General features: G+C 51.5%; 3 protein-coding genes across 4 annotated transcripts in view; 1 reads left to right on the forward strand and 2 right to left on the reverse strand.

The window, feature by feature from the left end:
- LOC110261755 (olfactory receptor 4F3/4F16/4F29-like) overlaps window positions 1–5,347 on the reverse strand; it is a 59,986-nt gene extending 54,639 nt beyond the window's left edge. The window contains exons 1-2 of the mRNA XM_021100067.1: window positions 5,225–5,347; window positions 4,178–4,655 (exon numbers count right to left, since the gene is read on the reverse strand). Of these exons, the coding sequence (XP_020955726.1) occupies window positions 4,178–4,655; window positions 5,225–5,347 (601 nt within the window). The remainder of the gene's footprint in view (window positions 1–4,177; window positions 4,656–5,224) is intronic.
- Window positions 8,122–22,193, forward strand: LPCAT4 (lysophosphatidylcholine acyltransferase 4). 2 transcript variants are annotated; one of them, NM_001145867.1, is given in 14 exon segments: window positions 8,461–8,576; window positions 9,844–9,986; window positions 10,229–10,449; window positions 10,789–10,901; window positions 11,019–11,079; window positions 11,359–11,417; window positions 11,605–11,639; window positions 12,178–12,232; window positions 12,355–12,437; window positions 12,668–12,793; window positions 13,042–13,174; window positions 14,691–14,789; window positions 15,125–15,281; window positions 15,558–15,736. In NM_001145867.1, coding segments are annotated over 14 exon segments (1,554 nt in total). In that variant the 5' UTR covers window positions 8,461–8,462; the 3' UTR covers window positions 15,713–15,736.
- Window positions 16,917–26,650, reverse strand: NUTM1 (NUT midline carcinoma family member 1). The gene is made up of 7 exons (XM_013989096.2): window positions 26,472–26,650; window positions 24,012–24,720; window positions 21,694–21,822; window positions 20,471–20,613; window positions 19,710–19,993; window positions 19,327–19,443; window positions 16,917–18,980 (listed from the first exon to the last, which is right to left on the reverse strand). Exons 1-7 carry the CDS (start codon window positions 26,611–26,613, stop codon window positions 17,004–17,006), a joined length of 3,501 nt encoding a protein of 1,166 aa, XP_013844550.2. The 5' UTR covers window positions 26,614–26,650; the 3' UTR covers window positions 16,917–17,003.

The following is a 26,947-nucleotide window of genomic DNA, read 5'->3' on the forward strand; positions in this document are numbered from 1 at the left end:
GGTTCCCCACCTTTGGATTGGGTGGAGCTGCAGGGCAGGTGTTACAGCCCCCTCTGGGTTAGCTTGGCAACCGATAGAGCAGGCCTGGGATATGGAGTGGAGCTGAGACAATTCCTTTTCCTGTGGATATTGAAAAGGGATTTGGCTCCTAAGTGAGTGGCTTGATGAAGGCGATTTAGAATCTTCCATTGGGAAGCTTCCAGTATAAGAAATTTATTGTTTTGGCTCTGTAGCCACCCCTCAGGGGTTAAAGTAAACCCATGGTTTTATCCCTCCTTAAGTTCTAAGGAGTGAATACTGAGGTGGCAAGGGGTCTAAACTTGAAATTGGGGGGCCTGCAGGATGCTCTCAGCTGCCCTTTTTGCTTCTTTGTCTGCCCTACTATTTCCTTTGGTTATCTCTGAGGGGTCCTTTTGGTGTGCCTTGCAGTGGATGATGGCCAGTTCCTTGGGGAATTTTACTGCTTCTAATAAGTCCAGAGTTTCTGGCCCATGTTTGATGGGAGTATTATGTGTTGTTAATAATCCCCTTTCCTTCCAGATGGCCTCATGAGCATGAACTACATGGAAAGCATATGACAAATCTGTGTAAATGTTGACCCGTGGTGCCGTTCCTAGTTTGAGCACTTTAGTTACGGCTGTAAGTTCTGCCTTATGGGCAGAGGTGGTTGCCCCGTGGAGTGGACCCGATCCTGTCACCTCTGTTAAGCTGACTGCTGAATACCCCGAAAACTTTCAACCTCCTCAAATGAAAGTGCTTCCGTTTGTAAACCATTCTGCATCTGGTTTAGGTAAAGGGGTATCTTGTAGACCCGGCCTGGCATTATAGTTCTGGTCTATCATTTCTAGACAGGAGTGTAGGAGGGAAGTATCAGGGTTTGAGTCAGGCAGAAGAGTGGCGGGTTTTAAGGTGCTATAAGGCCTGATTGATATTTCAGATCCCTCTAGGAAAAAGGCTTGATTTTTTTTTTTTTTTTTTTTTTTTGTCCTTTTAGGGACGCACCTGTGTGGCATATGGTAGTTCCCAGGCTAGGGGTTGAATCAAAGCTGTAGCTGTGGCTCACACCACAGCCACAGCAACACAGAATCCAAGCCATGTCTGTGACCTACACCACAGCTCACGGCAATGCCATATCCTTAACCCACGGAGCAAGGCCTGTATCCTCATGGATGCTAATCAGATTTGTTTCCACTGAACCACAACAGGAACTCCTAAGCTTGATATTTTTTAATTCTGTTATCTAAGACCCAATGGAATGCCTTGGAAATAAGGACATCTAGGGCCTGACATGGGGTATAAACTGTAAGTGGTTGCCCCACTGTAAGTTTGGAGGCCTCTTCTGTTAATAGTGCCATGGCAGCTAATGCTCTTAAAGAGGAAGGCCATCCCTGAGATGTTACATCTAATATTTTAGACAGATATGCTATCAGATGCCAAGAGAGTCCCAGAGATTGGGTTAATACACCCAGGGCTACCCCTTTTCTCATGAGTAAAGAGAGAGAAGGGTTTTGTCAGATCATGCAAGCCTAGGGCTGGAGCTGTGATGAGAACCTTTTTTAATTTTTTAAAGGCTGCCTCTGTTTCAAGCATGAGGTCTTCTGGCCCCTTAAGGGCCTCATAAAGAGGCTTGATTAATAGGCCATAAGTTAGGATCCAAATTCAACAGAAGCCCGTCATTCCCAGAAGGGTTCTAAGCTGTTGTTTAGTAGCTGGCATGGCCATACCCAGGATTAGTGTCCTTCTGTCAGAGTCAATACTTCTCTTTCCAGGAGTTAGTATTAGCCCCAAGAAGGTGACTTGCTGGGAGTTCATTTAAGCCTTAGCCAGGGACACCTGATACCCCCTTTGGCTAAATGTCAAAGGACAAGAATAATATTTTTGTCTGAGGTTAATTTGGACTACAGATTAGAAGGTTAACATATTGGAGTAGGCAGTGTTCACCTTCCAGGGCCACTGGTGAAAGATCCTTTGCCAATGTTTGGCCAAACAAATGAGGCCAAACAGGTGTCTTGGAATCCTGGGGTAAGACTGTCCAGGTGAGTTTTTGGGTGTATTTACTACTTGGGTCTCTTCATTCAAAGGAAAATAGGAACTGGGAGTCAGGATGAACTGGTATACAGAAGAAGTCATCTTTTAGATCCAGGACTGAGTTCCACTGGGTTTGTGTCATTTGATTCAGGAGGTTATATGGGTTAGGAACTATTGGGTGTATGAGAACCATAGCTTGACTGATAGCCCTCAGGTCTTGGACTAAATGCTAGGAGACATCAGTCTTCTTTACTGCTAAGATTGGGGTGTTGCAGGGAGAACTGCATGGGTTTAGAAGTCCTGTTTGGAGGAACTTGGACATTAGAGGGTTCAAACCCATCAAAGCCTCTTTCTTAAGAAGATATTGTGATACTCTAGGAAAGGAGTTAGGGTCCTTTAAATAGATGACTCCTGGAGTAGCTGTAGTAGATCTGCCAGGAGTAGAGGTATCCCATACCTCTGGGAAAACTTGATGGAGGATATGGGATGGGACGTTAGTTAGGCTGGGTTCCATAGGGGTTGTTAAGGCCATATTTACTGGAGTAAAGGATAAAGTAGCCTTGAGTTTTGTTAAAAGGTCTCAGCCTGGAGTTCCTGTCGTGGCTAGCAGTTAACAAACCCACCTAGTATCCATGAGGATGTATGTTTGATCCCTGGCCTCACTCAGTGGGTTAAGGATCCATCGTCTCCCTGAGCTGTGTGTGTAGGTCGCAGGTGCAGCTTGGATCTGATGTTGCTGTGGCTGTGGCATAGGCCTACAGTTGTAGCTCTGATTCAGTCCCTAGCCTTGGAAACTATATATGCTGTGGGTACAGCCCCAAAAAAGACCAAGAAAAAAAAAGTTCTCAGCCTAAAAAAGGGGTAGGACATGTTGGAAGGACTGAAACAGTGTGAACAGAGTATTTTCAAGGGAGTAAGTCAGGGAGGTGTAAAACAGCCATGAGGGTTTTCCATCTATCCCTGTTAGGACTGAGGAATAACAAGTGGGTCCGGAGAAGGAGGTCAGGGTTGAATATGTAGCCCCTGTGTCAGTTAATCCTGTACCACATCCAGGGCTACCCAGGGTTCCTCGGGTCTTATAGGAAATAAAGGGGCCTGTAAGCTAAGCCCCGGGCACCGTCAGTCATCTGCATCTAGGAGGTCAAGGCCCAGAATGCCGTCTGGTTCCTGTTCCTGGTGGCCAACTACCACTGACAATGGCAGTTGGCTTCGGCCCCTGTTCAGAGGGCTGGGCCCTGAAATACCCCGAGGGTTAAGTGGCTGAGGTGTTGGCCCACCCACTTGAGAGCAAGAGGGACGTCTCCTCTTCCAGTGGCCCTTTGGATGACAATAAGGGGAAGGGGTGGGGAGTGGCCAAGCATGGCAATTTTTGACAGTGTGCCCAGGCTGACTGCATTGGAAGCAGGTCATCAGTGATTTCAGGAGGGACAGGGAGTTCCCACTGAACCCTGCCATGGAAGGGACTGAGTGGTGGCAAGAGCCATATAATGGGCATACCATTTTAATTTTTCCTCCTCTCTCTGTTCCTGGCTATTCCTAGAAACTTTCTCCCTGTTGTTAAAGACCTTAAAGGCTGTATCAAGTAAGACCAGGAATGGAGTTATTGAGCCTGTTCTAGTTTTCTCAGTCTGATATCAGGAGAAGCCTGGCTTATAAAATGGACTGCAAGAATAGCCTGTCCAGGAGTTCCCATCGTGGCGCAGTGGTTAACAAATCCGACTAGGAACATGAGGTTGAGGGTTCGATCCCTGGCCTTGTTCAGTGGGTTAAAGATCCAGCATTGCCATGAGCTATGGTGTAGGTTGCAGACACAGCTTGGATCCCGCATTGCTGTGGTTCTGGCGTAGGCCGGAGGCTACAGCTCCAATTAGACCCCTAGCCTGGGAACCTCCATATGCCACAGGAGTGGCCCTAGAAAAGGCAAAAAGACAAAAAAAAAAAAAAAAAAAAAAAGAATAGCCTGTCCATTGGTCTCAGGGTCCAAATTAGTATATTTTCCCATGGCCTCTGCTAGACAGACCTGGAAAAGGGCTGGGTTTTCAGAAGGTTCCTCTGTGACTTTCCTGAGCCAAACTAACAGGTTTGATGAATGCCTTTTTCATGCCCTATAGTAGACAGGTAATCATGTAATTTCTCCCAGTAAGCCCACCTGCTGGCCCATTTTCATTTGCTTGGTACTTCCATCCTGGGTCTACCCAAGGGACTACCTCTGTCCCTGCTGCCCTGTTTTCATTAGCGTTTCGAGCATGTGCCTCATCTGCCCAGGCCTGGACCAAGGCCCAGAATCTGGTTTCCTCTTCATGGGTATAGCAAATGGTTAGAACCACATGAATGTCTTGCCAGGTCAGGTCAAAGGCTATGGTAAGTGCCTGGAATTCTCTAATAAACGTGGTAGGATCCTGGCTAAAGGAGCCTAGTTTACCCTGGATATGGGAGAGGTCAGACCTGGGGAAGCGGACGTGGACCCTGATGGTGCCTAAAACTCTATGAGCAACTTCCCTTAGGGGGAGCATGTTGGGCCTTGATTCAGAGTGCGGGGCTGTTTGTGACCCGGTGAGTGGTGGAGAAAGAGAGTTTGTGTCTGGGTACGGAGGTGGGGATTGAGGAGCAGAGGGTTGAGGAGGAGGCTGGTGAGATGGAGGACAAGAAGGATATCTGGTGGGGAGGGGGAGGAGTGGGACAAGGTGACAGAGCAGCAATGGAGAGACACAGGCGGCAAGAGTCCCTTAGGCCCAGATTTTGGCTGAGGGCCATGAAGGCCTGGATGTAAGTTACCTCAGAACCCTTTCCCTTGTTTTCAACAAAGAAGATCAAGTTGGAGAATTGTATTATAGTTTAGTATTCCAAGAGGCCATTGTTCTTGGTCTCCCAAAAGGCATCCCTTTTTTTGTCTCAGTGACATCTCCATGCAACTAAGGCACAAAGCACCAACCATCTCCACAGTCGCGTCCAACTAGGAAAGGTGGCCAGAGACAACTGGGGAGTCAGGGAGCCCTGTGACTAGGTCACCCTAAAATGGAGGGGGAATTCCCAGGAGCCAGCTGGGAAGGGAATTGACTTATAGTTTGGAGATCCTCCAGGACGTGGAAGAAGTTCTCAAGATGACACAGGAGCAGCGAAGTCCTTCAAAGCCAATCCAGGCCAAGGAAGACAGAGTAAAGCTAACAGGGAGAGAAGGTTGGGGATTCTGCCTTACAATCCTATCAGGGAGGCAGAGGCCAAGAGATGGTGGGCTCTGTGTTTTGCTTTCACCACTATGTGCTTCTTGTTGCATGGAAATTGTCTTGATGGCGGCAGACACTCTAATAGCCTTGTCCATTCCGTGACCTCCTTACCCTCTCATGGGTGTCTTTAAGTGGCAGCAGTGTGCTAATCACCTTTAGGTCTTCTGTCCCATGCCCACCTGATATCAGTTGGCCTGGTCCCCAGCCTGGAGAAAAAAGAAGAGAGGAACTCTGACCTCTTAGGGCAGCAGTTACTAAGGTAAAGTGAGCAGTGAGGCCTTCAAAACACAGCAGTGTATAATTCCTCAGTTGCTTCCACAGCCACTAGCCTGTTCACAAAAGTTTCCAGAAAGAGAAAAGGGAGAAGGTGGGGGACAGATCCCCAGTAGGGCCACCAAAATGCTGTGGTCTCTCACACAAGTGGAAAAAGATTTTTCTGGATTTAAACCAAGGTGTAGAAAAGACAAGTATATTGAGGCAAGAGACACTGTTAATACAGTGGACTGACTTCTGATAATCAGGGAGAGCCGACTCAGGGCACATGGTCATGTCTGTTTTTATAGTCCAGTGACAAAGGAGTTCGAGGAATGGTCTTGCCATTTACCTGTTGACCTGCGGATTGGTTAGGGAAGAATGGGGTCTTCTGATACACTTACTGGTTGGTTGGGGAAGGATGGGGTCTTCGGATACACCGGCTTGTTGGTTGGGGGTGGGTCAGGGTAAGGAGTGGGCTACATACCTTTTATGGTGGGGGACAGGAAGGACTAGGCCAGGTTGATCAAGGGGAGGAGGTGAGGAATGGGCCACATACTTTTCCTAGTAGGGGGAAGGAAGGAATAGGCCAAGTTGTGCTGGGGTAGGGAGGTCCTTAGGAACATTGCAACAATTACAGTGAGACAGGTGGGATGATAAGGGTCTAGCAAGTCTTATCTCCACCAGAGGCTGAGTTTTATTTCCTTGGAGAAGCCTTGAAGTCCCACAAAAACAAATGATGGAAAAATAGAAATTCCCACCAAACACACTGCCTAAGGTTTTCATCAGTTCCATAGAGAGAAAGAATTGAAAATCAGTATCCAAACTTTCTTAGTATGTCATTGATAGTATATGATAATGCTTAATTTAATTACATAGTAATTTGCATATAATTATCATTACTCTATGGGCTTGAGTTCTAAGTTTAATAACTCCTCATGGTATAGTTATGGATAGTTTATGTTAAAATATTAAAGGTATAAAAAGCAAATTATGTGTAATTATGCATTTAATGAGTTGCCTTAACTGAAAAAAAAATGAAATTATAAATATATTGAAACTACCTTAGAAAACCCAAGACATACAGAACCAAGACAAACCTCCCCCTTTAAATAGCAGACAAAAAAATGAGTCTTATTTCCTAAAAATAAGAAATGGAGGACACAAAAAGTCCTTTGTGCCCAGGAGCCCCATAGGGCTTATTTTAGGAAATAAGCCTCATTCGGCCTCCATTACCTTCCATGAGTTCCAAAGGGCAGCTCTAACCTGGGAAGGGAGGGGTTATAGAGACAAGGGAGGAGCAGTGAAGAAACAATAGTGCAGCCTTGAGGCAGGGTCCTGATTCCCCTTCAAGGGAGACACATGACAGAATCTTCTTCAAGCTCTTTTTCAGAACTAAAACCCCAATAAATAGAAGATGTTAACTATTTCAAGCAGTCTTCATTCCAGGACCATTAGAACCTACCCCAGGGCCACTAAACACCAGCTTTGAAGAAGAATGCAAGCTTACACCTACCCTGATCCTTAACTGTGGCCCTATTTTCCACTCCCCAAACTGTAAAACCACCTCCTATTCTCTCCCAAGGGAGAGCACAGTCTTTAGGGCTTTAGCCTCCTGTAAAGCAAAGCAATAAAAGCTATTGCTTTTATAAAAATAAAAGCTATTTTTTTCTCCTTCACCCCAAAATCTGTCTCAACGTTTCTTCTAACTTAACTTTTCCCAGGTCCCCCATCCAATAAAAGATTAATGGTACTGGATGACCCAGGAGCCCACTGATCGTCCACTGTTCCCAAGACCTTCAGGAAATGCTGATTGACGGATACAGAAGAGAGAAATAAACAGGGTGAACTGAAAGCCACTACTTTCCACAAGCAATGAGGCTTCTATCTCCTTTTCCTCATGAGCATTATCTGATTGTGTTACTGGCTATGAATCTCAAAGTCTACCCCATTCCCTGATCTCACCATCCCCTGATGAAGGGGCTGACCAATTCATGAGTTTTCTGGGACAGCTTGGAGTTTGGGTGTGAAGGGTATTACTTTGTCCTCTCACAAAAAGGAAAGAAGGAAAGAAACTGAGTAAAGAGACTAGGAGGAAAAAGACGGCTGCGTTCGGGGTTGTCCTAGCTCTCTAGGTTCGCTAGCCAGGCCTTCTTGGGCCCTGGTAAGTATACGACCCCAGTCTTGATGGTTACTGGCACCTAGCGGGTTGGAAGAGTTCTCCATCAGCCCAGGCGGGGCTTCCCGGCACAGGTAGGACGAGGATGTCAGGAGCTGAGGCCCTATGTAGCCGCCAGAGGGCGCGAGCGCCTCAAGTCCACGCGCGATGGCGTCGACCCGACCAGGAAGGAAAGGTGGTCGGCCTACTAGAGGTGGCTTCGGTCCGCGAGCCCGCGGGGACAGCGGGGCCCCGCCTCGCCCGGGAGCTGCCGGTCTCCGCGCGCAACGCACCCGCCCTCGCATTCTGTTCCACCCGAGGGCCCCACCCCGATCTGCGCTTTGCTGGTTGACCTCGACGCCCGGGCGGGGTCGGAGGGCGTTCTAATCTCCTCGCCCACCTCGCGGCCCTAAACCCGGTCCGAGCCGGAGGCCTGCGCGAAGGAAGCAGCCAGATCTTCCTAGAGGAACGTCACAGGGCCAGGCCCGGGGGCACCCCGTAGGCGGGCGCGGCGCTCCATCACCCAGCCTCCTCGTAACAATGGCCCGGGGGGCTGCGGGCGAGGCGGCTGGCGCAGAGGAGCAGGGCCGCCGGGGCTCTGGAAACCCCGCCCCTCGACCAGCTCCCTGACAACGCGGGCCGGGCCGCGCCGCCTGCTCCCCGCCCCTCGCCGCCCCGCACCAGGCGGGGCCGGGGCCAGAGCGCCGCCGCCGCTGCCGCTGCTGCTGCAGCTTCTGCTCTGCAGAGAGGGGCCCGGGGCCGGGGTCAGGGAGCCCTCTCTCCCACCTTCTCCCGCCGCTATGAGCCAGGGAAGTCCGGGGGACTGGGCCCCCCTTGACCCCACCCCCGGACCCCCAGCGCCCCCCAACCCCTTCGTGCATGAGTTACATCTCTCCCGCCTCCAGAGGGTTAAGGTAAGGTGTGGGCGGGGGGCGTCGGGAAGACTCTTGGGAATAGAAAAGGCCTTTTGGAGCTCTGGCAATGATGGGGATGGGAATCCGGAAAGGAGGTGGGTGGATAGGCTAGCGGGGCGGGAGTCCGGGGGTGCGCACGTGGGGGCGGCGGGGCGGTGGGCGAGGAGTCCTGGAGAGAACACGGGCTTAGGTGATCGGCAAGCTCGGAGGTGTGTGAGAATTGACTAGGTGAGGATGGTGGACTGCCGGGGACCCAGAGGTAGGGTAGATGGAGGACACTGAAGACTGCGGATTACATCCTGCGGAGGCCGATGGGCTAGGATGGAGTTGGAGGCTACGGATAGCCGCGGGTGGGGGCAGGGGCCTGCTGAGAGCTTCTGCGTGGTTGTGACTTGGAGGAGGTTTCTGGGCCCGGAGCCTGCACCCCCTGTGCCCTTCCAACAACCCCTCTTCACCCCGCCGCCCCCCCCTCCCCGCACCACCCCCACCCCCCGCACTGCAGCACCTCCTGGTGGGGGTTGGAAGGAGGTTGTGAAGGGGGTTGGCTACAGGAAGTGGAGGGCCGGACCAGCCTGGGGAAGCTGGGGAGTGGAGTGGTGTGAGAAGGGAGTGTCCAAGGTTTCTTTTGCCTCCGCCTCGCCTCCGCTGTCGCCGGCTCCTGGGGCTAGGTTTGTTTACCTGCCCTCTCCCCGGGGCAGCCCTTGGAGTCACGCTGGCTCCTGGCAACCCCTACCCCGTGGAGTAGGGCCGAGCTCCTCTTCTCTCTCCCATCCTTCAGTACTGAGGGATGCTGCTCCTGCTGGGCAGAACCAGAGACGGTCGAGGGTCTGAAAAGTGGACCTCTCTGAGTGTTCCACTCCCCTGCACCCCACCTCGGGCCCAGAGTGGAAAGAATGGTGCCCCTGATTTTTGTTAGACATAGGAGCTATTTATAGAAGGGGATGTGATGAAAAAGAACTGTCTCTAGCCTGTTCTACATAGAGCACAGGGCTGGGCATTTTAACACTGGTTAACATTAAAGCCTCTTAACAGCCTCAGTTGTATAGGTGTGGTGGGGACAGACTGAAAGACAGAAAAATGAGGCCTCTGATCCTATTGGTATCTTCATCCCACCTTGGGTTCCAATCCCATCTCCTGTTCCACACGACTTGCCGTCTGATCTCCAGGGGTGATGGTCCTTTGCTCTGGGTCCATCCTTGTGGGAGAGGGGAAGACTGGAGGAAACATCTCAGAGCCCTGAAGTGGCCTTCTCTCCCACCCTCTGCAGTTCTGCCTTCTGGGGGCACTGCTGGCCCCCATCCGAGTGCTTCTGGCCTTTATCGTCCTCTTTCTCCTCTGGCCCTTTGCCTGGCTGCAAGTAGCTGGCCTTACTGAGGAACAACTTCAGGAGCCGATTACAGGATGGAGGAAGTAAGTGAGGGGCCCCAGAGACCCAGATTTTCACTCCTCTTCCCTGCTGTCCATTCTGCTCCCTCTTTGAGAAGAAGAGGAGGGAGGGTTCTGAAACTCCCACCCAGAATGGTCCCAGAGTAACCAGAGACATCAGCCCTTTGCCAGAGTAATAGAGGGCAAAAGAAGGGCACCTGCTTTCCTGGGTGTGTGAGAGAGGGGCGGGATCTCTGCTTGCATTGATGCCGAGCCTTGCCCTGCAGGACCGTATGCCACAATGGGGTGCTGGGCCTCAGCCGTCTGCTCTTTTTCCTGCTGGGTTTCCTCCGGATCCGAGTTCGGGGCCAGCGGGCCACTCGCCTTCAAGCCCCTGTCCTAGTTGCCGCCCCCCACTCTACTTTCTTTGACCCCATTGTTCTGCTGCCCTGTGACCTGCCCAAAGTTGTGTCTCGAGCTGAGAACCTTTCCGTTCCTGTCATTGGAGGTGAGAGATTAAGAGGGGTGAACAACTCTGGGCAAAAACACACAGGAATCGGATATTCTGGAGAGAGCGGGGAGGGAGAAGTTAGAAAGGACGGCAACTGATGCTGGGGAATGAAATGCAAATTAACACCGTTTATGAAACAGCCTCTTAGACTTTGACCTCTGTGCGAATTAGAAGGGAGCAGGGAGCTCTGGTTAGTTCCCTAAAAGGACAACACACCAAAAAAAGGAGGGTCCCCCACTGAGGAGCATCTCCTACTGTTGAGGAAGGGGAGGCTGCGGGTGTTCCTGCGTCTGGGTAGAGACCAAGTGTCGCCTTGTACCCTCTCTGGACCCCCAGCCCTTCTTCGCTTCAACCAAGCCATCCTAGTATCCAGGCATGACCCAGCTTCCCGGCGCAGAGTGGTGGAGGAGGTCCGTAGGCGGGCTACCTCAGGAGGCAAGTGGCCGCAGGTGGGTAAAAGGGTCTTCAGATCACCTCACCTTTTATGTGCTCCCAAAGAGACTTCTCTTTTCTCTCCTCCCCTTCCACCCACATCATTCTGTCTGGTCCCTTGGTTTTCTCCCCAGGTATTATTCTTTCCTGAGGGCACCTGTTCCAACAAGAAGGCTCTGCTTAAATTCAAACCAGGTAAGTAAAACAGTGATAGATGGTAGAACGGTAGGAAAAAGCCCCAGATTTGGAGAGAGACTCTGGAGTAACCCAAGGAGTGGAGGGGTGAGGGAGGAAGGAAGACAGGAAACCTCCTACCTGGCGCTGAAAAAACACCGGGAGTCAGAAAATTCTAAATGAAATGGAACCATGCCAAATGTCATTGCAGAGCTGTTCCAGACCCTTGTACTTCATGCTTTTTAGCTACTTCCATGTACTAACCTCTGTCTCGGGGGTGGGGGTGGAAATGGGATTTAGGAGCCTTCATTGCAGGCGTACCTGTGCAGCCTGTCCTCATCCGCTACCCCAACAGTCTGGTAAGTCTTAGGGCTGGGAGAGGGTGGAGGGGCATGAGCCCACCCGGAATGGGAATCAGTGAAAGCTGCTTGTGGCACCATGGGATGTGCATGTTGGGGTGGGGCTGAGTCAGGGCCAGGGCCTCTGCTCATAGTTCCAGGGAAGAAAAGTCATGTCTTTCTGCCCCCACCTCTGCTTCTCCTGTAGGACACCACCAGCTGGGCATGGAGGGGCCCTGGAGTGTGAGTAGTGGTGTTCCTAGGGAGAGGGTGGGGAGCAGGGTCCATCAGAACTCGTGGCCCATCTTCCAACTTCTAGACAAGGTGAACGGCCACTCTTCATCCTGGGACGGAGAAATCTAGAGAGGGGGATGGCTGTTTCCCTCTGTTTTGTTCTGTCTCCTGATACAATCTAGAATTGCTTTTAGCTATCCTACCAAATCATGTTTGCTGTGATTGTAGTGCCTTTTGACTTACTTGCTTATCTAAGTGATTTTTTTCCCACAGTTCGCCATCGCCACCAGGCTTGCCTTTTGCCTTCTCCCCAGTTACTCAAACCCCTCGCCTGCACTTCTTGCTGTGGCATAGCCCTGCATGGCTTTCTCTCTTATCCTGTCACCTTTCTGGCCCTCTGTCTCCCAGCTGCGTATTCATCCAGCTGACTGTATGGCTAGTAGTTTATTTTTATGTGGGGGGCGGTATACAGAACTTGCCACTCCTGTCTTGGGTTGGGAGGGGCCTACAGTTAGATGTTGATGAGCATCCGAGGTCTCTTTTTTAGACTCAAAGTCCTCTGGCTCACAGCCTCTCAGCCCTGCAGCATCGTGGATGTGGAGGTATGACTCCCACAGGCGGGATGGGAGGATGGGCATCTGCTGACCCAGCTTTGGGAAAAGAAGGTGAGAGTGGTGGCCTCTAGTTTTGAGGTCCCGATGAGAAGTGTGTGTGTGTGTTTCAGTTCCTCCCTGTGTATCGCCCCAGCCCAGAGGAGAGCAGGGACCCCACCCTCTATGCCAACAATGTCCAGAGGGTCATGGCACAGTGAGTGTCCCACAGAGGGTTTCCTAGAGCAGATATACAGGGCAGAGGAACCACAGGGGTGGGAGGAGGGGTGAGGTTTTGGAACCAGATAGGGGAGTGGGGGGAACAGGGGGCTGTTGGACTGCAGTTGGGGAGGGGAGGGTGAAAAGCACCTGATAGCTCCCTGGCCAGCAGGCCAGGGTCAGTAATGCATCTCTGCTCCATGCCCCCCTGTGTCCCTCATGCTGTAGGGCCCTGGGCATTCCAGCCACTGAGTGCGAGTTTGTAGGGAGCTTACCTGTGATTGTGGTGGGCCGGCTGAAGGTAGCACTGGAGCCACAGCTATGGGAACTGGGAAAGGTACTTCGGAAGGCTGGGTAAGTGACCTTGAAGAAAGAAATTTTTTAAAATGGGAAGGTAGAGAAAAATTTTGAAAGATAATGGAATTAAAGGAAGGAGGGGAAAGGGGAGAAAAGTAGGAATGGCGTTCCAGAGTTGGAGTACATCTTAGAAAAATACCAGGTGTACCTGTGCTGGGAGAATTCTTGAGACTGGGGCCAAGGTCCTGCTGGTTATGTGTTCATCAAGAAACTGAGTCAGCTCTTCTTCAACAATTCCATTGTAGGCTGTCCCCTGGCTGTGCGGACACTGGGGCAGAGCCAGGCCGGAGTCGAATGATCAGCCAGGAAGAGTTTGCCAGGCAGCTACAGCTTTCTGATCCCCAGATGGTGGCTGGTGCCTTTAGCTACTTCCAGCAGGTAAAGGAGCTGGGACGCCCAAGTTTTAAGGACGGTACCTGAGGGGCTGTGTCAGTCACATTGGATGGCCAGTTTGGAGTCTGGACTGGATGTTCTTTTTTGGTTTTGTTTCTTGGTTTGTTTTGTTTTGGTCTGAGTTGGATGTTCTAACAGCTACTGTTAGATGAACATCTGAAGTCCACTGGGAGACTCATTTTTTTGTAGAGTATACAGTGCATTGAAGAGCAATTTCTAGTCATTGTAGGGAAGAACAATGGAGAAATAGTTGGTCACTGAGATCCATAATTTCTGAGCCACTTTAGAGTTTGACACAGATGGAAATCATATGACCTTGACTGCCACTGTGCGAGGGTTTCAGAGAAGAGTCCTAAGGTTAGGTGGGAAGATGACCTGTGATAACACAGGTCAGTTACATTTGGGACCCAGAAGTATCTGCAGTATTTGAACAGATTTTTTAATATCCCAGAGCTTATCTGGGGGATTCCTGAACTTTCTCAAGAATCTTGGCAAGCCGTGTATTTGCTAGAACTTAACCAGGTTTTCCTGTTGAATTATAATAACCCCAGAAGATTTTTAATGTTTAAGAATGGTCCCAAGGAGCTCCTTTTTTTGTTTTGTTTTGATTTTTGGGTTTGGTTTTGGTTTTTGTCTTTTCAGGCCTACAGCCATGGCATATGGAGGTTCCCAGACTAGGGGTCAAATCCAGAGCTGTAGTCGCTGGCCTACATCATAGCCACAGCAACACCAGATCCGAGCTTCATCTGTGACCTATGCCACAGCTCACGGCAACACAGGATCCTTAACCCACTGATTGAGGCCAGGAGCTTAAACCTGCATCCTCATGTATGCTAGTCAGATTCATTTCCACTGAGCCATGACGGGAACTCCCAAGGAACTCCTTTGGAACTAAGATGCAGACCATGGTTACCGAGAGTGACCCAGATGTGCTGATTTCTTGGATTGGGGCAGACCGTGTCTGAAAGGAGCTTCTCATCATAACCTGTAGCAGAACAGAACCAAAACCATGATGCCCTGAACCCCCACAGATGTGGCACAGCAGGCATCCTCAGGTGGTTTTATATATATATATATATATTTCACCTGGTATGAAATTATACCACTGGCCCCCTTTTAGTTTGTTGGACCAGTTCTCCCACATAGTCTGAATCAAAAGAGAACCAGTTTTTCCAGCTTGGGTCAGGAATGCCCTGCTCGTATATAAGAAACTTGATGGGAACTTCAGTGTACCTGAGGGATTCCCTCATGCCTAGGAGGTCCCTTTATGGAAGTGCTTTGTCACCAGGTAGCTTGACAGGTGTAGCTCAAGCAAACCTATGCCCTGAGAGAACTCTTGGGGATGCTGGAGAATTTAGTTTCAGGGCTCACAGGTCTGAGGGAAGCAGACACAGGGGTCACCCCCATGCCTGCTGCGAAGAGGGAGGTGCTGAGGTCTGGAGCAGGAGGGAGGACACAAGGTTGGTCCCTGCATCGTCCTGGTTTCTCTTCCACCCTCCAGGATGCCAGTGGTTTGGTGGACTTCCGAGATGTCACGCTCGCATTGGCAGCTCTGGATGGGAGCAGGAGCCTAGAGGAGCTGACTTGCCTGGCCTTCGAGGTACCTGGAAATTGTGAGGGCGGAGGGGCACGTGGTTGCTGTGCTTACCCCACCTGGAGGTGTGTGTGGTATGCTGTTCCCAGGAGCTTCTAGATAGTAGGTGCTCAGTATGCACCCCCGGGTCACATCTGATTCGCACAGCCCTAGTGTGTCTATGCTGAGGCCTTGTTGGGAACAGGGAGGTGATATGATGATTATAATTCTGCACAGAGGGCCCTGCAGGGAGGGTGGGAAGCCTGGGCCCTGCACTCTTGGAAGAGGAGGAGCCTGTCAAGGCAGACCTGCAGGGCGATGGCATGAGGAGAGAGCTTGATTCGCATCCCTTTTCCTCCAAGCTTTTTGCCGAGGAGCAGGCCGAGGCGCCTGGCCGCCTGCTGTACAAGGACGGCTTCAGCACCATCCTGCACCTGCTGCTGGGGTCGCCCCGCCCTGCCGCCGTGGCTTTGCATGCCGAGCTATGCCAGGCCGGACCCCGCCAGGGCCTCTCCCTCTGTGAGTCACTGCCCTCTGGGGCCAATGCAGGCACTCGGGTGCCACCAGCACTGGGCTGGGAGGAAACAGGGCTGGTGCCAGTGCAGGGAGTCAGGATGTTCAAGAGGCTAAGCTGGGAGGGAACCGGCTCGGGAGACAGAGGATGTCAACAGGGATTTGAGACAGTGAGGCTGAGATGACAGGATAGGATGGGCCAGTTCTGAGAAGAGAAACCCGGGACCCTCTTCCTCTCCTCCTTAGGTCGTTTTACTTTCCCCTCTCGCTTTTACCATCCAGGTCAGTTCCAGGAATTCTCCCTCCACCACCCGCTCCACGGGAAGCTCTTCAGCACCTATCTGCGCCCTTCCCAGACACCAGACGCCTCCTCCCCAGGCAGCACCCCCGCCCTGGCCAACGGGACTGTGCAGACCCCCAAGCAGAAGGGTGACTGAGCACCTTGACCTCCCCAGCTCACACTGGCCCACAGACTCAGGGCAGCACCAGGGGCCCACCCTGGGCCTCAAGCCCAGCTCTGTCCTGCTTGATTTTTTTTGTTATTATTATTGGTTTTTTTAAGTTGGTTTTCATTTTTCGTTTTATTTTGTAAGAAACTATTTTATATATAAATATATATCTATATCTATTTAAAAAAAAGGGAAGCTCAGTCACACCGATGGTGTCATTAGCTGGGAAGGAAAGGGACTGATGGTTGCAGGCCACCCATGGGAAGGCCCTAAACAAACATTCCCAAGGTCGGTCCTCTTGGCCACAGACAGATGTATCCTCCTCACTTCCAGACCAACAGGGTGCTCTGCAGAGCATGCAAATCTCCTTTTGTCAGACCCTATAAACACTTTCTTTAACAGGCCTCCTCACGAACCTCTTTTCGGCCTTTTCCCTCTTGTCCTGTCCTCATTAGAGATTAAAAAATAGCTGACTACATTCCACATTTAATAAAAATCCTGCTGAGATAGATTTCCGCCCCCCCCCAATAGTAGAGGCAGAGAGCCATGTCAAGAACCAACCCTACCTGCAGATCAGACCTGCCCACCCACACCCCGCTCCCCTTGGGGAGGGGGGGTCCTGCCATGGGATGAAATTGGGGACATCACAGTCCTTTCTGTCCAGCTTCTTTGCAAGAAAGAAAAAAAGGCCCGCTCAAGGTGCTATATCCAGGCACAATGATAGTTAGATTTAGAAAATAGATCTCGATCCCAGAAATCTGACTGGTTAAAAAGCACTTTGCTATCTATGGGCTTTTAAAGGGGAACAGATAATGGTAGGATAGCCAGAGAAGCCCTCCCAGCACCATGTCCAGGCTTTTGATGAAAGGGGAATCAAGTGACCACTGGGGACCCTGGCGCTGGGGCTCATCAAGGGGCCGAGACAAGGCTGAAGGCTGGGAAGGCTTCTGGATACATCTAGTCCAAGGCTACCTCACCTCCTTTCTTCTCGGCATCTTATCGCATCTAGCAGCGAAGACATGAGTACAAAAGGGCACATTGAGAACATTTTCCAACAACAAAATCTTTTATTCATGTTAGCTTTTTCTCCATACAACTTGCAAAGGTAACTTTCCCTGGACCGCTCACCATGGGCACCACCTCCAGCCTAGCCCTGTGCCCTCCCTCCCCACGCTCACCACTTTGGCAGAACCAGAAAACAACAAAGGGCTGAGAACAAGTGTCTATTGGGGCTAGTCTCCAGGGGATAGGCAGGTGGAACAGGTGGTCCTGCTGCTCCCTACTGGCTGCGACGTCGTTTCTTCCTCCTGCCAGTCACAAAGCTATCCCTTCTTCTCTTACGAGGCTGTGAGGCTCGAGCTGCTCCCAGAGCCTGGGGCTTCTCCCCAGGTGCCCCAAGTTCAGCTCCAGGGAAGGGCCTCTTTTCAGCAGGCACCAAGCTTCCAACTAGAGCTCGCTTCCCAGGCTTGGCGACAGGATGGGGAGCCTGGCCGATGCCCCTTGGCTCAGGAGCAAGGGAGTACGATGCTCTCTGGGTCCCCCGGCCCCCTGAGTCAGGGCGAGGACTGCCAGGAGGTGCCCTGGGCAAGAGGCTCAGTTTAGAGGCCAAGAGGTAGGCAAAGTTGGAGAGTTCTTCATCTTCCTCCACCCCTTTCTCCTTCGCTCTGGCCCCATCTGCTGAACTGCACGTCTCAGTGACAGGAGCTGCTTCTCTCAGAACTAAGGTGTCCCTGCTTCCCCACATAGGGAGAGTGTCTCGAAGGCCCTGGTGAGGGGATGTTGATTTGGGGGCCCCGTGTGCATTAGACCCTTGACCTCCTGGCAAGGGAGCAAGGTCTTTAGGCTCAGATAAGTCAGTATCATCTCTGCCCTCTCCTTGGGGGTCACGAGAATTAAAACTTAGTGTGCAGGTAACCTCCCTGACCCTAAGCTGGAGGCCACGGCCATCTTTCACATCTAGTATGCTGACATGTTCTGTGGCTTCCAGCAGAGAAGAAATGGAATTGCCTCTGCTTCCTGCCTCAGGGCTGGCCTCAGGGAAGGAGTTATCTTGGGTCCCCAGGAGAAGGATACTGCCTTGATTTGCAGGCAGGAGGGTTTCTCTGGAAGCCCCCATTCTCCTTTCTAACAGTGGAAGGCAAACTTCAGCCCACATATCACTGGAATCCTGTATGGTTTTGGGGCTCTGTTCTTTGTTTTCTTTAGGCCTTGAGGCTGAGCTGTTGGCCCTCAGAGATTCTGACAAGCTGCAGTAGTTTATCTCCTCGAGGGCAGTTGTGGTGTCTGTGCCTCCACAGGGAACTATACTGCTTCCCACATCCCCAGGTGCTGTGCTTTCTCCAGGACCCAGAGAAATGTTGCTTCTGGAGCCCAGTGCCTGGCAGTTCCCCTGGCACTCAGTTACACATTCCCCATCATGAAATGCCTCTATGACCTCCTCGATTTGTAAGGGCAACTCCAAGCCTATTGCATCCATCTCATTGCTCAGCCAAAGCCCTGGACTGAGAGAGGCCCTGTCCCTGTCCTCGGCTGCCCTGGGGGAAGGGTTCTGATCATAACTCTGAGCTGCGGGAGGACCTCTGTCATCTGCCCACTTGGTCCCTGAAGACCCTTCCTGGGGCCCTGCTAACTGCTCCTTCCCCTGAGGAACTACTCCAAGATCCCCTATCTGTTGTCCTGTTTGCAGCACCAGAGCCTGCTTTGCTAACTCCTGTCCTTGCAGAGGAGCCAGCCCTGCAAGTCCAGCATCCATACTGGGAACTAGCTCAAGCTGGGGCCCTTCCTGCCAGCAAAGGGGCAGAGCCTCAGAAGTCCCTTCAGCCACCAGGGAGTGCCCAGGGGATCCGGCACCTCCCAGATGGGCATCCTGATGGGGGAGTATGGGGTTTGTAACCTTCCCAGATCGTCTCTTCATACCCAGGGGCCCTTGAGTTCCCTGTGGAGCTGCAAGTTCTAGCTGCAGGTCCCAGCCACGGGGGGATGGCAGAGTGTTCCCATTCTTGCTCGTCCCCCTCAGACCATCTAGGGCCCACTCCTGCCCACCAGGCACTTCTCTTGCCCTCTTCCCTGGAAAAGCAGCCTTTTCAAGGCAAATGGTGCCCCCAGCCACCCGAGGCCCAGGTGAGGGCCGAAGCCGCCCACCCCCCACTTCATCCTCATCAGAAACAGAAGGACTTGAGTCCGATTGGGCTCCACTGCAACTTGGAGGTGCCTCTGCCTCCTCCTCTTCCAAGGCCAGGAGCCGCTTCTGGACCAGCTAGAAGGAGAGTGGACGGATACTGTTCTAAATGTGGTAGTGAAAAGGGGAGGCTGGCTGACGGTGTGAGAAGGAGATGGTTCTTGGGCAGGGTAGGGAATGCAAACAAGTGGCTTAAGTGAGAGTATCAAAGCCAGATACCATAGCTCTTTTAACACATTCTTGGGTCTTATTCCCATGCTTTGAGCCCTCACTCTCCCCTTTTCCGTGGTCCCTTGCCTACTTGTTGGGCACCCAAAGCTGAATGCTGAAACTGTCATCCCCAGAAGCCATACCATCCAAGGCAACATAGGGCCGGATAAAGTCATGCGAGCTTCTTGTCCTGATTCTCTGCCTCCAGGCTTACCTGGGAAAAACTGAGTCCTTCTTCTTGCTCCAGCTCCTCAATTAAGGCCAATGGATCCCTCTGTTGTTCTGGGGACAGCAGATCTGCCAAAAATCGAGGGTGAATGACAGCCTCCACCTGGGGAACGGAAGGAGAAGTGATGTGAGTCCTTAACAGGAGGTCCGAACCAGGAGGCTCTAGAAAAGCTATGTACCCCCCCCCCCACTCACACCCTTTCCCTGGGTTGTTATGAACCATCAGCTACACACATTCATATATGCACACAGGTTCCTCAGCATGGGAAAGAGTAGTTCCTAACTGCCTGGGTCAGAAGCCAAGATCTTTGGTTCCCTGGGGTTCCCACCCCAGATCTACTAGAAAACAGGTGCCCAGGCCCAGCCCACCTTGGAGACAAACACCTCCTGAGAACAGAGCTCATCAATGTACGTCAGGAGGCCTGCGTCTGGATACATCCCTTCCTCCCGCTGCTGCTCTTGCTCTTCCTGTTTTCCATCTGACTCCTCGGTGGCGGCGTGACTCCCCACCAGCCCATCCATGATGTCGGCATACTCCTTCACAGCTTCTTCTGGGATCTCCTTGGGTGCCTCCACAGCCGGAGGCCTCTGGGCTTTGCGCTGCCGCCTGCGGGGAGCCCGTGCCTTGGACGCAGCCTTCTTGGGAATGTACACTGAGGGTCAAGGAGGGAAGGAGACATGGGGAGTGGCACGGAGACCACGGCTTCTGCCTCTCACCCCCATTTGTAAGGGCAGCAGCCTGGATCAGGTTAAAGACTGGTTACAGACTGGATCAGGCAAACCTGACAGTACCAGCTGTGGGAGAACATATAGGAGTGGAGGGTCTGAGAGAATCTGTAGGAAGGAGCATGGAATTCCAAGAAGTCCCCTGATCCAGCCCCCATTTCTTAGGCAGAGGAGGTCTTATGGGCCTCAGTTACAGTCTCAGTGAGAGAGTAGTTGGTTTCCTTGGCCAAGATCAATACTTAGTTTGGGACAAACCTGAGAACCCAGGCTCCTGCGTATGTCCTGTTTGGAACATCAAATGCCATTCCCTGGAGGGAAGCTGGTAGAAGCAAGGGCAATGCCTCCCCTGACTGGGGACTGGTTCTGTGTGCCTAAGTTTGAGCTTTTGGAATTGGCAGCCTTACCTGGCTGCTGGCAAACCTCAGGGGCTGGGGGCCCTGGAGGATCAAGTTTCAGGGGCCCTGGAGGGGCTGCAGGAGGCAGGCCTTGTGGCCCATTCATCAGCTGCATGTTCTGAATCTCCTCCTCGGCCTCAAACTCCATGAACCTGCAGATGGAGAGGAAGATCCAGGCAGTGCTGAGAAAACCAAGACCTGTTAGGAACCCAGGCACCAGGGGATCTGCTCACTGGTAGCCAAATAACAGTTCTGGGGAAAACTCATAATGTCACTGCATAGTCCTTCCACCTGCAGTCATCACTGAAGAAGATTATTAAGAAGACAGTCAGTCTAGAGCTTCTAAGCTTCATAGGACAGCCATGGCTTTTTCATACCCAGCATCAATGGAGGGTATACAGCAGTGATTAATACCGGCTTGTTGAATTCAATCAGGCCTATGTTACAGCCTGAGGCAAAATCCTACACAAGGGCCACTCCTCAAGGCCTCACCTGCCCCAGCCTACAACCACAAATAATGGCTGAAATCCTAAAGCAGGGCCTCAGTTGCAATTCAAGGCAGCTCCCACCAGGAGTCAGTCCTGAGATCCAGGAGTCCTAAGGCTGAGACTGGGGTCCTGGAAAGGTAAATCTAGGAGGTATGATTTGGGGGAGAAAGTGACAGCTAAGTTGGAAAAGTTTCATTTTTCTGAGATATTTTTAAAACCATGGAGATCATCACAGAAATGGGGGATATGAGCCACTCTGGACATCTAGGACCTTCCCTAACCAACCTCTTCAAGAACCAGTCTCTTTCTGAGATGATGGGCTAAATGATTTCTGTGCCACTATTTCTAGAGAAAGGTGGCCCCAAGGTCTCCATCAATAGCCACTTGCTACCTGGTCAGTGAGCAGAGAAAGAACCTGCCTAGTAGAGCTTATCTCCTCATTGCTAGGTTCCCTTCAAGCATGAAATAATAAAAATACACCAGTTGGGCTCAAATCCCATCCTAACAGCTTCAAGATCAAGGAAGGCCCCTATATAATTCAAGATCTGGAGGAGGGAGAGCTCCCAAGAGGAGATGGGACAGAAAAGCCAGAGGGTCAAGGTGGTGGGAGGAGCAGGGAGGATCCAGGAGTCTAATGTACGCCCCTCCTCCAGCATCCCTTAAAGTAACCATACCCCCACAGACCCAAGCCTCTCTTAACTGCCCCCATCCCCCCCAAAGAGGATAAGGGTGGGTCGGACTCACTTTTCTGCCATCTCGTAAAAGATCATCCGGTCAAAGTTGCTGGTCCGCTCCCATTCCTGCACAGCCCTTGGCAGCCCCTCCTCCAGGGTCATAGTGGGCTTCAGCCGGGCCAGGGAACGAAGCACTGGGCTAAGAAGCCCCATTGGGTCAGTTACATTGTAGAAGGGCACCCTGCCCCCCATCCACCTGCCCTGACACCCACCTCAGTACAGGCCCCCTCAGTCCCTGTCACATCCCACTTCTGACTAGCCTCAGGACCCCCAACCTCCCAGCCATTCATTTACCATACTGGCCTTTCCTTCCCCCCCTGAAATTTACAAACCTCCCACAAAAATCAGATGATTCTTCTCCCCACTTTTCAGGGCAACTATCCTGAATTCTCACAGTGCTGTCCTCAACAAAATACAAGGAAGAAAGCACTCAGTCAATGGGACTCACTGTAAAGTAAGTTTAACCTGCCCAAAGGCCTTTGCACTTAAAAAAAAAAAAAAAAAAAAAAAGGCACTTACTAACTCAAATGAACCTCTAATTAAAGCTATGTGGGAGGCTTATGTGTCGGTTTTTGAGTGGGTTTTTTTTTTTTTATTTGTTTGTTTTCCTCTGGGACACCCCTCACAGTCAAATATCAATACTCTTGGAGCTCTTTGTGATCCATTTTTGCCCTTCTGACTTCTAATGAGTCCTCAGTCATTGTGCCTTGAATCACCTGGGGGAGCTGGTTATGGATATCGATTCCAGCACCCCAGAATCCCAAGCTGAGCACGTCACCAGCCTGCCGGGTGACTGGTGGAGGTTCTGGATGGCACTGTTGGGGGGGACCCTACCCAGAGCCCCTGAACATGGGGAGCAGGACTAGGCCAGGAGTTAGAAGTGCAGCCTGCCTCCAAGAGAGAGCGACAGAGACAGAGAGACAGAGAGAGAGAGAGAAAGAGCACTCAGAGATATGTGGAGAAACTGGGGAGTCAGTGCAGTGATCTGCACCAAGGACTCTAGGGGAGCCTTTTGACAGATTCACTCCAGAGTCAGGATGGAAGGGGAAATTCCTTTAGGAGTTCAGGCACTGGAGAAACAACATGTACATATTTTAAGTCCAATAAAATGTGGCATGTGGTGGTTTACATAAAACATTGAGAGTATGGTGCAACTGAGAAAGGCAGTAGGTCTGGGTGGGAAGAAAAGAAAATTCCCCAGATGGCTAACGACCTTGCTTTATAAACAGAACAGCCCATGACCCTGGGCTCCTTGGCTAAGCTTCCGCTCACGCAGACGTTTTGACCTTTTGTGAGTTCTTTTCCCTGCAGCATATGGAGGTTCCCAGGCTAGGGGTCAAATTGGAGCTGCAGCTGCCAGCCTATGCCATAGCCATAGCAACGTCAGATCTGAGCCGAGTCTGCAACCTACACTACAGCTCGCAGAAACACTGGATCCTTAACCCACTCAGCAAGTCCAGGGATCGAACCTGCGTCCTCATGGATACTAGCCGGGTTCCATTAACCACTGAGCCACAACAGGAAGTCCTAGATTGCCTTTTTATAATAACAACAACAGTAGCAGCTGCCATTCAACAAGTCAGTCACTGTGCCAGGCACCCTGCTAAGTACATCATGTGCATTAACTCATTTCATCTTCTCAGCAACCCTCCAAGGTAGGTATAATCATCCCCTTTCTGGGTGAAAAAACTGAGGGCAAAGATATTAAATGCCGGGGCCCAGGATGATAAATCTAGTGACAGGTGGGGCCTTGGCTCTTGACCAGTAAATGAGCTCTACCACCTCCCTATTTCAACCTGAATTCCCCGGAATAAAATAGGGGCAGTAGAGTTTGGCACACAGGCTCCTTTGCCTGGGCCCACACCATCCTCCCCTCCTACAGAACTAGGTGGGTCCATGCCTACCCCTCCTCATCCTCGCTGGTTTGGACAGCTCAAGTCCACATCAAAAGGTAGTTAAAGAGAAGGGAAGGCCCTGGCACTTGGTATCAGAGACCCAAGTTCCAACCATTGCTCCTAACTTTAGGACAGGGGACCTCCTCCTCTGTAAATGAGGATCACTTAAGATTAAAAATGCCTGCCTGAACTCACAGGGCAGTGCAGATCACTTGAGAGAAGACACCTGAGAGCTTGTCAGACTCCAGCACGTGAGGAAAGGGGCTTATGATCATTGCTGCTGTTGTTATTTTCATTCTCAATAACATCTCTATCACCCTCAGGACCTGCCCTCCTTCAAGTATTCCTAAAGAGCCTAAACTCTTTTGTCCATCCCCAAGTCCTCCTTCTTGAAAAGCCTCTAGGATAATGAATCTCAGGTCTCCGCACTTACATAAGAAAGCAGGAGAGGGCCTCTGCATCAGGACTTTGGGATAAGTGCCTCCGTGCCAAGGCTTTGTAGCGCTGCCAGCGTCGGAAATTCTCATAAACACCCTTGGAGGTATAGGAGAGGTCACCCAGAGAGGGCTTGGATCGGGCGGCTGGAGGACCTCCTTCCCCAGTTGTCTCACGTGGTCCTGGCCAAGCCTTTTCTGGGGGTACAATGGGGGCCAGTTGGGCAGCTGGCAGTGGAGCCTGAGCAGAAAGGCCTGGTGGGCCCTCCTGGCTCACTCCAATAGCCTTGGTGGGCAGGAGGGTCTTCACGTTGGAGGCTGTCAGGAATCCGGTGGCAGGACACTCAGGGCCCCCACAGGGAGCACCTGAGGCAATCCAATTGAGGGCAGTCTGAGTAAGGATAAAGTTCTGAGTTTGAGAGGGCTCAGCCGGCCCCCCTTCTGTCTGGACTTTGACAATGACCTTGCTAGCTCCAGCTCCACTGGGGCCAGGGCCCCCATCCCCTGTTACCAGCAATGGACTAGGGAAAGCAGAGAGCACCAGGGGGTTGCCTAAAGAGAATGCTGGATGCATCGGGGGCTGTGAGGGCTGCTCCCAGGGTGGTTGGTCTGGTGGCCCAGGAGCAGGCTGGGGGAGGGGAAGTGCTGTGAAAGGAGACAGGGCAGCGCCAGATTTCATGGTCATGTCCGGTGCTGACAATGGAGACACTGTAGAGACAAAGAAAAAGAGGGGATGGAGGAGGAGAAAAAGAGACCAGCAGTTACGTCCATCTGAGTTCCACTCTAGTCCCTGAAGAAGCAGGCCACTGATTCTCAACAGGTGAGGAAGGGGGAACTTGTATAGTTTGCAAATGTCCTCCAACTGTTTCTGTCCCTTACTCCCCATTGACAATGACCTCTGAACCATAAGCTCATACCCCATGACACATGCCACCTAGCATCCAGGGACATCTTTTATTCCCACCCATTACAAACACATTCAAACCACCTGAACCCTGCTCCCAGCTGCTCTGTGGCCCCTGTCACCACTCAAAGAAGCACTATTCCCAGGAGCGGGTGTGTGTGTGTGTGGATTATATGTTTGGTTCCCAGAAATTTGTTACATAACAGCAAGGAATGACTAGAGATAAGGGCCAGGAAATGGATTGGGGAGGGCGGTGTGGAGAGGGAGGTTTCCAGAGCTTTAAATAACTGCTGGACGTGTTGTACTTTTATCTGTGATCTTTCTGTTCGGAGCTCCCAGTATCAGAAGTTTAGGATCCACTTTTGAACAAGGCACTGATAACGAAGACTGAAACACAGTTCCTGCTGAGCACGAGCTAGGAGGACTCTAGTCAAAGAAACCAAGGATAAATACGTAAAACATGTACTTAATTAACTGGGACATGTGTCCCTAAGACTTTTAATGATAATAATAGAAGATCATCTGGCTAATTTCATGCTACTCTCCTCCCCCTCTTATGAAGAATATTCCACTGGCAAATTAACAACACTCAGCTTCCTGACCGTGAAGGAGATGATGAAGAGCAGCAAACTTCCCCTGAAGCCTAGAGCAGAGGGCCAGGAATATTCCCCAAAGTACAGAACACCATGAAATGGGTCTGAAGGCCTGAGCTCCTCGAAAGGTGGAAAAAAAACAGAGCACCTCTGGAAAGTGTCAGTTCTCATCGCTGCTGAGTGACCTCCCACCCCTGGCCCTGGGGCAGCAAGGAAACCCACACCCTGAACTAAAGGCAGATCCAGGAGGCTCTGAACAGAGGCACTTACAGCACCTTCTAGTCTAGCTTCCTGGAGAACATTTCCCTACAGACTTGGCAACAGATGACCCCACTGAACGGTTTTCTAGCCAAGACTTCCAATCTCCCCCTACCCAATGAGATGGAGAGCAGCCTCAGCTCAGTTCTCTCCGCGCAAAATCCCAGAGCAGGCTCCAGCTGCCTAAAGAAGACCTCACGACTTGGGCCTCCCCTTTGAAACACTCGTGCCCCTTGTACAACGCATACCCCTGCCCCTGCCATACAGAAGCATGTTGAAGGGGTCCCTCTTCCAGAGAGGCAAGCTGCTAACTGCCATCCCTTCTCTCTACTCAGCACTCTCCTCTGAGGCACTTTGATTGGCCACCCAGGAAGCTCTCTTCCTCCCCCAATCCCCAGTTTTGTTGTTGTTGTTTTGGCCACACCCTCCAGGGGAGGAGGGGAGGCCAAGGATCATAAGCTCATCTCAGCAGGGACTTGACCCCAGCCACATTATGACAACACTGGATCCTTAACCTGCTGCACTACTGGGGAACTCCAGCTCCCACAATCTCCTTCCCTAGCCTTCCCAAGTGTGACGCCTTGGGTGGGGGTCTAGTGCACTCACATCCCTCTAGGTCAGCCCAGGTGAAGCGTCAAGTGTTGAATCTCCGAGAAGTGAGCAGGTGGTAGACTCTCCCCAACCTCCCCCACCTGCAGACTCACCTCCATCTGAAGCCATCCTCTCCGGTTTGGGCACTAACCGTGGCTGCCTGGAAGCCTTCACAATGACACGGTGGGTCCAGCACCCAGAGAGTAACCTGGCTCCAGTAGATACACAGGGATCCAAGGAAGGAATGGTAAACATCAGATCAAAACAGAACTAGAATCTAGGACCCAAGGCATTCTGCAGGGGGGGAGGGGAGGTGGCATTATGGGGTGGGGTTAGGGAGAGATTCCACAAAGGGCTCTGGAAGTGGGCAGTAACCAGGAATTCCCTCCAAATCAGAGTATGGCAACACAATTGTTGCACACCTCTCTGGGGCAACTTGCAGATTCTTTCCTGGATTCCCAACCACATCTTGGTTCCCTACAGAATTCTTCACCAATACATCTAGTTTTTGTCTTTCAATGCTACCCAGTTCTATAACTGACTTCCTATTAATAACAGGTTCTGGCAAACCCTTGACTTAATTCAGTGT

This window comes from Sus scrofa, chromosome 7, assembly GCF_000003025.6.
Source record: "Sus scrofa isolate TJ Tabasco breed Duroc chromosome 7, Sscrofa11.1, whole genome shotgun sequence".
NCBI lineage: Eukaryota > Metazoa > Chordata > Mammalia > Artiodactyla > Suidae > Sus > Sus scrofa.

Excerpts from the sequence above, each read along its gene's own strand:
- LPCAT4 (XM_013989095.2), top strand. The coding sequence starts at position 8,463 with ATGAGCCAGGGAAGTCCGGGGGACTGGGCCCCCCTTGACCCCACCCCC. Across the intron at positions 9,987-10,228 it reads CCGATTACAGGATGGAGGAA|GACCGTATGCCACAATGGGG; the intron begins GTAAGTGAGGGG and ends CTTGCCCTGCAG. Across the intron at positions 11,080-11,358 it reads TCTGCTTAAATTCAAACCAG|GAGCCTTCATTGCAGGCGTA; the intron begins GTAAGTAAAACA and ends AATGGGATTTAG.
- NUTM1 (XM_013989096.2), bottom strand. The coding sequence starts at position 26,613 with ATGTTTACCATTCCTTCCTTGGATCCCTGTGTATCTACTGGAGCCAGG. Across the intron at positions 19,444-19,709 it reads AGGAGGTGTTTGTCTCCAAG|GTGGAGGCTGTCATTCACCC; the intron begins GTGGGCTGGGCC and ends TCCGTTCCCCAG. Across the intron at positions 18,981-19,326 it reads AAGGACTCAGTTTTTCCCAG|CTGGTCCAGAAGCGGCTCCT; the intron begins GTAAGCCTGGAG and ends CTCTCCTTCTAG.